Below are 9,820 nucleotides of genomic sequence, written 5' to 3'. Positions count from 1 at the left end.
ATCCCTCATCAGATCTAGAATAGAATATGGAGCTCTTATTTATAATTCAGCCTCAGAAAATAATTTAAAAATATTAAACCCAATTCAAAATCAATGTTTGAGACTCGCCACTGGAAGATTTTGCACAACACCGATACAAGCTCTATTTAAAAATAAATGTCAGCGAGCTATGAAAATACTGAAAGTTATCAGCAAACAATCCTGGGGCGCAGATAGGAAGATCCTAACTCTCCTGTACAAATCCCTCATCAGATCTAGAATAGAATATGGAGCTCTTATTTATAATTCAGCCTCAGAAAATAATTTAAAAATATTAAATCCTATTCAAAATCAATGTTTGAGACTCGCCACTGGAGCATTTTGCACAACACCGATACAAGCTCTACATCTTGAAACAAATGAGCCGCCACTGGAAATAAGAAGAAAAATCCTCACTTTCAACTATGCAGCCAAAGTTACCAGTGTGCCTCAACATCCCTGTTATAAGCTTCTCATGTTTCCCAAATACGTGCAAAACTATAAAAATAAGAAAATCAACACCATCAACGTATTCTTAGAAGAAAAATTTCCTCTCTTCAAGAAAATTCACACTCTTACACATCCACCTCCACCTCCCTGGACACACCTGACTTGAACTTCCAGCTCCACATCTTTACTAAGAAAATAACAAGTTCTCCAATCATCAAATCCAACTTTCTTGCCATTCTACAAAACTATGAAACTCATGTTAGGATTTACACTGACGGATCCAAAGATGAGGAAAACGCAGGTTGTGCTTTTGTAATTCCCGACCGAAATATTACAAAAATGTTTAGCCTCGATTCCAAATCAAGTATATTTGCATGTGAACTGTACGCAATATACGCTGCTCTCGAATACCTACATCATCCGAACAATAATACAGTAGAAAACTATGTCATAATATCAGACTCTCAAGCCGCTCTACAAGCTATATCCAACATTTATACAATACAAAATCAACTCATTACAAACATCCAAACACTAATTCAAGAAATTAAACAAAGCGGAAAACAACTAACTTTTGTTTGGTGTCCAAGTCATTGCGGCATTCTGGGGAATGAAGCAGCAGACCAGGCAGCAAAAACGTCACTTACTACTCCGGATCTTCCTACCTATCAATTCTGAAAAACCAAAAAAAGGAAACTTAAAAAAAAAAAAAAAAAAAAAAAAGTGCTATTCAAAAATTGTAGTCATGAAAACAAAAAATTAGAAAAATAAATGTGGGCAGGTGGGCCAATAAATGGTACGTTTTTTAAGTGGGCGAATAAATGGTACACTTACCCTACCTAATTTTCTGACTTACCTCAGTGTTGTGTTGTGTCCAGTTTTGTGCCTAAATGTTACTTAAAATACCTTTTCAATGAATTACCAACACCTATTTTGTATAAGACTGTGTTTACAACAAAAGTAAAGTTTTGTTTTCGTTTGATTTAGTAAACATTATCCACAGGTTTTGTCCCTTACAGGAAAAATCGTTGTGAATGTCAAAATTGGGTTCAAATCCCGACAGTGTACAATTTTATTTTTAACAGAAACCAAATCATTTGACTGAATGATAGTTTGGTAGTGGTGCTAAACTACATATCTAAGAAGTCTGATGTTGGATTTCACCAATATTTATTCAGAGTGTTAGTGACAACCACGTGTCATTTTTCTTCTAAATTTTGTTTATTATTTAAAAATTTATTCTGAATTAATTTTTAAAATAAATTATTTCCAATGAGACATACGTATACAGTATGTCTCAAACTTTTTCAAGTGTAGTTCAAGTGAATCTACCAGGAGGTACTAACCTCCGACCTTCTTTCAACCCAGCCAAAAGATCAACCAATGAGAAGAGACCGTCAAAAGACCAAGCTATTACCCTATCCTCACCCGAGCCGGACCATGTCCTCAACACCCCATACTACATGTTCATCCGAGCAGTAGGTAATGTACTGGGTCCCCACAATATTGTAGCTGCCTCCAAAATTCCAGGATCCAAGTTCTGTATTTTTTTGTCAACCCAAGAGCTTGCTAAGAAATTAAATCCCAATAAACCTTTCTCCCATCCCGTAAATGGCCTAAGATGCTTAATTGGGATGTAAAAATTTATACTTAATAAAAAAAAAATATTTATTCAGTCATTAGAACTTCTGTTAAGCTAACAGCCAGTTAAGTTCCATTTAATTTGTATTGGCTTAACAGAGCTGTTAAGCTAACGGGCTGTTTGAGGCTGGAAAGAAAGTTGGTAAAATCCACCATGAGAGTAACGGGTTCCAATCTCGATATGGTTATGGTTTACCATTGGTAGGTTCAGTGTACCTGAACCTATTTGTTGACGAAAATGACCACAATCAAATTATTTAAAAGGCAACTTCCGTGGCCGAGTTGGTATCACACTAGGCTTGCACGCAGGAGGTCCGGGTTCGATTCCCGGCTAAATCAACTACCTATATGCCCACCCACAAGGTATAGGTATACCTACCTATACATATTTAAGCAATAAGGCACTCAAGTCACTCAACTGATGGGTTACAACATAACAGAGTATTAGAAAGGTATATTAGGATGTAGGATCCTAAATAAAATTGACGATGTCGTAAGACCTGTGTATCTCAGAAATCAGATCAAATAGGTTTCTTTCAAGATGCTTTCTCATTTTAAAAAGGTTTGAGGGTAAAAAAAATAGGTAATGCTATGAAAATTCTCCCCTCCTCAAAAGACATTTTTTATTCGACGCGCAAGCAAAAGCTTTTTACGACCATTACGATTTTACGTGAACACCTACCGCTCTCTAGCGGAATTCTGAAGAAGCTTGGACACAAAACAATGATGGCCGACGAAGTTTCGCCCCTAGGAAGCTGAAGAAGCTTGGACACAAAACAATAATGGCCGACGAAGTTTCACCCCTAGGAAGCTCCCATGGTCCCATGGGGTTGGAACAATGGGACCTTGTACGTTGCCCCTTCATTTCTGTGAGATACCTCCCCAATGAATTTTAGGGGCTTGTACGTTGCCCCTTCATTTCTGTGAGATACCTCCCCAATGAATTTTAGGGGCGAGATACCGAAAGACAAGCAAGTGCTGCTCCCTAGTGGTGAGATTGTGAATCTGGTTGAGAAGTGAGTGATTGTGAAGAACAGGAGTTTGATTAAAAGAGGGGAAGTTTATTCGTACAGGGTGCAACGAAAGGCTTTTGTGACAGTATGGAGGGACCTAAGGACCTAACCGGTATTGAGTTTGTAGTTTGTACTTTATAGAATATAGATAGGTAAGTGTCTTGTAAGTAATAAGACTAATAAGCCGGCCTAGTTAGCTTGGTTGGAGCTCGTCTGCCTTTTTAGCACTAGACTGCGGGTTCGATTCCCGCCCTTCGTAGATTTTATCCTGAACGGATAATGTTCGTTCTCGGAACGGCTGGTTTTCTCCTATCCTGTCTTCCTTGTCTCTTCGATTTCGGGACGATAAGACCTGAGCAGTTACAGTTCCCTCTCTCAAATGTCTACAAAATGTCTTCTAAGCAGACCAGACAGCTAAATAAGGACCTAACCGGTATTGAGTTTGTAGTTTGTACTTTATAGAATATAGATAGGTAAGTGTCTTGTAAGTAATAAGACTAATAAGCCAGCCTAGTTAGCTTGGTTGGAGCTCATCTGCCTTTTTAGCGCTAGACTGCGGGTTCGATTCCCGCCCTTCGCAGATTTTATCTTGAACGGATAATGTTCGTTCTCGGAACGGTTGGTTTTCTCCTATCCTGATGTCTTCCTTATTGTCTCTTCGAGAAGACCTTAGCAATTTTACAGTTCTCTCTATCAAACCTGTTAAACTCGGAAATGGGAATACCTACAAATTACCTATTCGGTATTGGAATAACTATTGGAATTCAAACATCGTCGACATAAAATTCAGACCTCTCTTCGTTTGTTCAATTGTTATTTTTCCAACTGATGTTTTCTTATTGTTTGGGAAAAAATACAAAAAATCAAAGGAAGCTGGGATGAAAAACCGAAAGTGAAATGCCTGAAAATCAGCGATCAAATAATAACGGACCAAACTCAAATTGCCGAACAAATAGCTGTTCATCTTTCTCAAGTATCTAATCCAACCTATGAGCAAACTGGAGAATATAATTTAAACTTTTCCTCTGATCAAAGAGAGATTTACAATTCTGAAATAACCTTCTCCGAATTAGAACATGCCATCCAATCATTAAAACTCACCTCAACAGCTGGCCCTGATCTCATTCATAATCAAATGCTTACCAAAATATCTCAAGAAGCTAAAAACAATTTGCTTACCTATTTTAACAATATTTGGACAGGACATGTATTTCCAGACGATTGGCGTATATCAGAAATTATACCTATTCCAAAACAGGGAAAACCTACTACCACGCCTGAAAATTTGCGTCCTATCTCATTAACATCCTGTCTATGTAAACTCCTCGAAAAAATTGTTTCCAAAAGATTCGATTGGTACCTGGAATCAAATAACTTAATAACCAAAGAACAATCCGGAGGTAGAAGAAAAAGATCAACTCTTGACCAACTGTTGCTCCTTCAGGATGAAATTTTAACTACCTTTAGCCAAAGTGAATACCTATTCTGTACTGCCTGTGACATAAGCCACGCCTACCAGAGTGTAAAAAAGGAAGTTGTAATGAACCAATTACATGAGTGGGGCTTGAGGGGTAACCTCGCAATATTTATCCAAAATTATCTCACTGACAGAAAATTTTATGTCCGCCTGGGAAATGAAAAGTCGACCTTGAAAAACATTAAAAATTCTATACCCCAAGGCGGAGTTTTAAGCAATAAACTCTTTCTGGTTGCCATTAATAAAATAACAACATTCGTTCATCCGTTTGTCAAGAGAGGCCTTTTTATTGATGATTTTATAATATATTTCCGCCACAAAAACATAGAAACAGCCTTTACAATTGTTCAAGAGACTCTTAGAAATTTGCAAAGATTTTCAGAAGATTTTCTTAAATAAAAAAAAAGAAAAGATATTCTTTTGAGATGAAAGACTTCGGGGAGAAGGCCCAGTGAGCTTGGCGAGAGAATGGATGGGAGGAAAGATGGCCAAAGTGATCTGTGGAAAGACGTGGTGGGGGTGGGGGTATTCATACCATTTTGTCATTATAACAAAAGAGACAGAATGGGAGAGGGCAATTTGCTGGTTTCTTGAAGGAGGATGGTTTTATTAAAATAAGCTTTGGGGGAGTCACTTTCCCGAGATTGACGAGAAAGAGGTTGATAGTAAGATCCGTGAAACACTACAATAACATCAGCACTACAGGGTCTATAAGTAGGTAATTGTGATAAGTATAAAATTGCTTGGCAGTCTCCTTTCTCAATTGAAGTAAAAAAGATTGCTGGTGAAGTCACTGAAACACTGCCTCTGTATATGATGCAAGGTGGTAATGGGTAATTTGTAGCTTGCCCATGCTGGTATAGTATGTCCCTCATCAGATTTACCACAAACTTGTCATCAAGGGACTGACGTCAACACAAAAGCATCGGAAAGTTCGAAAACAACACTACCTACGATTTTTTTCTCCAATGATGAGTATCGAACTTGGGACCTTCTGTATGGTAACAAATGGTACCTACTAATGTTAGGCACGAAAAATATATGTTACATTTATTTTATTTTTTACATTTTTCATGAAGCAGCAATTTCAATCCCATTTTCCCCGCAGTATGCGGGGATGTGTCATCAAAAAATAGTGCATTAGCATAAAACTAGGAAAAGCAGGAGTAACCCTCCTTTCCCTCCCTCTCATACTCCTGCCTTTAATCTCTCTCTCTCTCTCTCTCTCTCTCTCTCTCTCTGTTTGTCTCCCTCTGTTTCTCTCTCTCTGTCTCTCTCTCTCTCTCTCTCTCTGGCTCTCTCTCTGTCTCTCTCTTACTCTCTCTCTCTCTCTCTTGTAATAATATTCCTTCCCCCTCCTTCTCCTCCCTCCAGTCCTCATATTCCCCCTTCTCCCTCTCTCCCTCCCTCCTTCACACACTTTTTCCTCTTCCTTCTCCCTTCAATGCTCATACAACCTCTTCCTCCTCTCTCTCTCTCTTATGGTAATAGTATAATAAATATTCCCTCCCTTCCATCCTTCACATACTTTCCCTCCTACTCCTCCTTCTCCTCCTCCTAGCTTCAATCCACATACATCCTCTTCCCCTCTCTCTTATGATAATAATATTCCCCTCCCTCCCACATTCATACACACACTAAACTCTCTCCTCTTCCTCTCTCCAATCCTTACATTCCCCCTCCCCTCTCTCCTTGTAAATGTATTCCTCCCTCCCTGGAAACAACCATACTATCGAAATAATATTTTAGACAGGATGGAGGAGGAGAAGAGGAAAGGATGGAGGAGGAGAAGAGGAAAAGAAGAAGGAGAATGAGGAGAAGAAGAATAAAGAGGGAGAAAAGAAAAAGGAGAAGAAGGTGGAAAGGAAGAAAGAATGAGGAAACGGAGACGAAGGAGAGGAAGAGTAAAATCATGGAAAGGGAGGTGGAGAAAGGGGGAGGAAGCAGAGCTGAAGAGTAGGAGGAGGTATAGGAGGTGAAGAAGTAGAAGAAGAAGAAGAAGTGGGAGGTGGGAGGCGAGGGTGGAGAAGAGAGAGAGAGAGAGAGAGAGAGAGAGAGAGAGATACCATTAATCTTGTCGTCTCCGAGAGATGAACTGTCATAGGCTTGAGGCAAATCCACATCCACATCTCCACATCGTAATGTAGTGATGTCACCCTGGAGGCACCATGGGGACAAGTGGAGGAGAAGGAGGAGGAGAAAGAGAACTTCCCCTTTCTCCGACTCCTCTTCTCCAATTAAGATGAGGAAGAAGGAGGAAGAGAAGTAGGAGGAAAAGGGGAAGAGAATAGTTGAAGAGAATAGAGGAAGATAGGAAAGGTTTGAGGATACCAGAGGGGAAAGGAAAGGAAGAAGAAATAGAGGGAAAAATGGAGAAGAAAGTAAAGGAGAAAGAGGGAGAGAAGGGGGAAGAGTAGGGGGAAGAGGAGGAGGAAGAAAAAAAGGAGAAGAATGAGAAAAAGGACTCTTCCTCTGAGGAAGAGAAGGAGAAAAAGAATAAGTTGGAAAAAGGAGGACGAGGAAAAGTGGAGAAAAAAGAGGAGAAGAAGATAGATAAAGGATGTGGACATGAGGGGAGAGGGAGAGAAGAGGAAAAAGGGGCTCTCTCTTTAGTTTTTGTGGTGTGAATTTATTTTCCATACATTTACCTACCTATGTGTCCCATCCTCTCATCCTAACCCAGTGTTATCCATTTTGAAATCATCATCCATTTTGAAGCTTCCGAAAATATGGATTTTATCCGTGGGATAAAAACGACGGGACATCGATATGGAGGGATTTTTATTAAAATTCAGGGGAATCTTATCATTCCGAAATCGAAGAGAGAAAGAAGATGGGATAGGAGAAAGCCAGCCGTTCCGAGAACGAACATTATCCGTTCAGGATAAAATCCGCAAAGGGCAGAAATCGATGCCGCGGCCTAGCGCATACAAGATAGATGCGTTACCATCAACCAAGCTAACTATAGGCTGGCGAAAAACATCCTTTGCTTTGTAGGTAATCGTAAAAATTGAGAAAAATTAAATTGATGATGTTATCCCCCATAAAGTATCAATATTCTTTTTTTGTGAATGACATTGACAAAATTAAGTTGTTTCAAAGCTTACTAACTATTTGCTGAGTTGCTATCAAGTTTTTGCTTCAAGTTCAAATTGTTTTTACGCACAAAGAACTTATTGCTCGATGATTTGGAGCTTAATTTGGGCTGGGTGGTGGTGGGGGTGTACGGTGTAAGAAAAAAAAAGGTTTCAGGGGTATAAATTTTTTTTTTTTTTTTTTTTTTCTGAATGACATTGACAAAATTAAGTTGTTTCAAAGCTTACTGACTATTTGCTGAGTTGCTATCAAGTTTTTGCTTCAAGTTCAAATTGTTTTCACGCAAAAAGAACTTATTGTTCGTTGATTTGGAGCTTAATTTGGGCTGCGTGGTGGTGGGGGGTGTAAGAAGTTAAAGAACTTTTTTTCTTCAACTTTTATTTAATTGGTGGGATAAAATTTCAATTACCTATCATCTTGATTTTTTACTTTCTATGACAATTTTTTTTTTTCCACGTTTAGAGGTAGGTATCAAATTTAGTTCTAGGTAGGTATGTAGTACAAATATCAAAGTGGCATAGATAAAGAGGCATGTATTGCATTTCTTTTTTTATGAAGGCATTTATGTAGGCAAAAGCCATCCATCCGGCTAAAAACAAGTTAATTACCTATCATCTTGATTTTTTTTTTTTTTTTTTTTTTTAAGTTACGTTTAGAGGTTAGGTACCTATCTACCAAATTTAGTTCTAGGTACGTATTTATGTAGTACAAATATCAAAGAGGCATAGATAAAGGTAGATAAAGAGGCATGTATTGCATTTCTTTTTTATTAGGGCATTTATGTAGGCAAAAGGCATTCATTCGGCTAAAAAATAGTTGAGAAAGAAAGAAAGAAAAAGTTGCTCTAAAATTCTAAAAAGTTAAAATAAAATTAAAAATGCAAAACCCACAAATTTCGTTCTCCCCTTTGGGAAGGTTTTTCAAACTTTTTTTTTCTTCTATTTTGATAATTTTCAATTGCAGACATTTTTAAAAAGTACCTACTCCACTTTGTTTTTAAAAACAGTTGCTCTAAAATTCTAAAAAGTTAAAATAAAATTAAAAATGCAAAACCCACAAATTTCGTTCTCCCCTTTGGGAAGGTTTTTCAAAGTTTTTTTCTATTTTGATAATTTTCAATTGCAGACATTTTTAAAAAGTACCTACTCCACTTTGTTTTTAAAAAGAGTTTTTTTTTTCTTTCTCTTTTGCTGCCCAATTTTTCCTTCCTTTTATAAAACAATGATTTTGACTAATGAGTTTTGGTACCCGACATTTTATCCCTCTCCCTTCTTCTTAAAGGAGGAGAAGAAGAATAAAGAGAGAGAAAAGAAGAGGAGAAGAAGGTGGAAAGGAAGAAAGAATGAGGAAACGGAGACGAAGGAGAAGAAGGGTAAAATAATGGAAAGGGAGGTGGAGAAAGGGGGAGGAAGCAGAGGTGAAGAGTAGGAGAAGGAGGAGGTATAGGAGGTGAAGAAGTAGAAGAAGAAGAAGTGGGAGGTGGGAGGCGAGGGTGGAGAAGAGAGAGAGAGAGGGGGGGAGAGAGAGATACCATTAATCTTGTCGTCTCCGAGAGATGAACTGTCATAGGCTTGAGGCAAATCCACATCCACATCTCCACATCGTAATGTAGTGATGTCACCCTGGAGGCACCATGGGGACAAGTGGAGGAGAAGGAGGAGGAGAAAGAGAACTTCCCCTTTCTCCGACTCCTCTTCTCCAATTAAGATGAGGAAGAAGGAGGAAGAGAAGTAGGAGGAAAAGGGGAAGAGAATAGTTGAAGAGAATAGAGGAAGATAGGAAAGGTTTGAGGATACCAGAGGGGAAAGGAAAGGAAGAAGAAATAGAGGGAAAAATGGAGAAGAAAGTAAAGGAGAAAGAGGGAGAGAAGGGGGAAGAGTAGGGGGAAGAGGAGGAGGAAGAAAAAAAGGAGAAGAATGAGAAAAAGGACTCTTCCTCTGAGGAAGAGAAGGAGAAAAAGAATAAGTTGGAAAAAGGAGGACGAGGAAAAGTGGAGAAAAAAGAGGAGAAGAAGATAGATAAAGGATGTGGACATGAGGGGAGAGGGAGAGAAGAGGAAAAAGGGGCTCTCTCTTTAGTTTTTGTGGTGTGAATTTATTTTCCATACATTTACCTACCTATGTGT

At 38.6% G+C, this 9,820-nt stretch overlaps 1 protein-coding gene across 1 annotated transcript; it reads left to right on the top strand.

Annotated features, from left to right (window-relative positions):
- Positions 1-169: 169 nt before the first annotated feature.
- On the top strand, positions 170-634 carry LOC103524709. The gene has a single exon (XM_008489741.1). The coding sequence runs from the start codon at positions 170-172 to the stop codon at positions 632-634; it is 465 nt and encodes a 154-aa protein (XP_008487963.1).
- Positions 635-9,820: the final 9,186 nt, after the last annotated feature.

The sequence above is a fragment of the Diaphorina citri genome, unplaced genomic scaffold (assembly GCF_000475195.1).
Source record: "Diaphorina citri unplaced genomic scaffold, Diaci psyllid genome assembly version 1.1 scaffold116, whole genome shotgun sequence".
Lineage (NCBI taxonomy): Eukaryota > Metazoa > Arthropoda > Insecta > Hemiptera > Psyllidae > Diaphorina > Diaphorina citri.
Note: the sequence above shows the minus strand (reverse complement) of the source record. Positions and strands in the feature narration are given on the sequence as shown.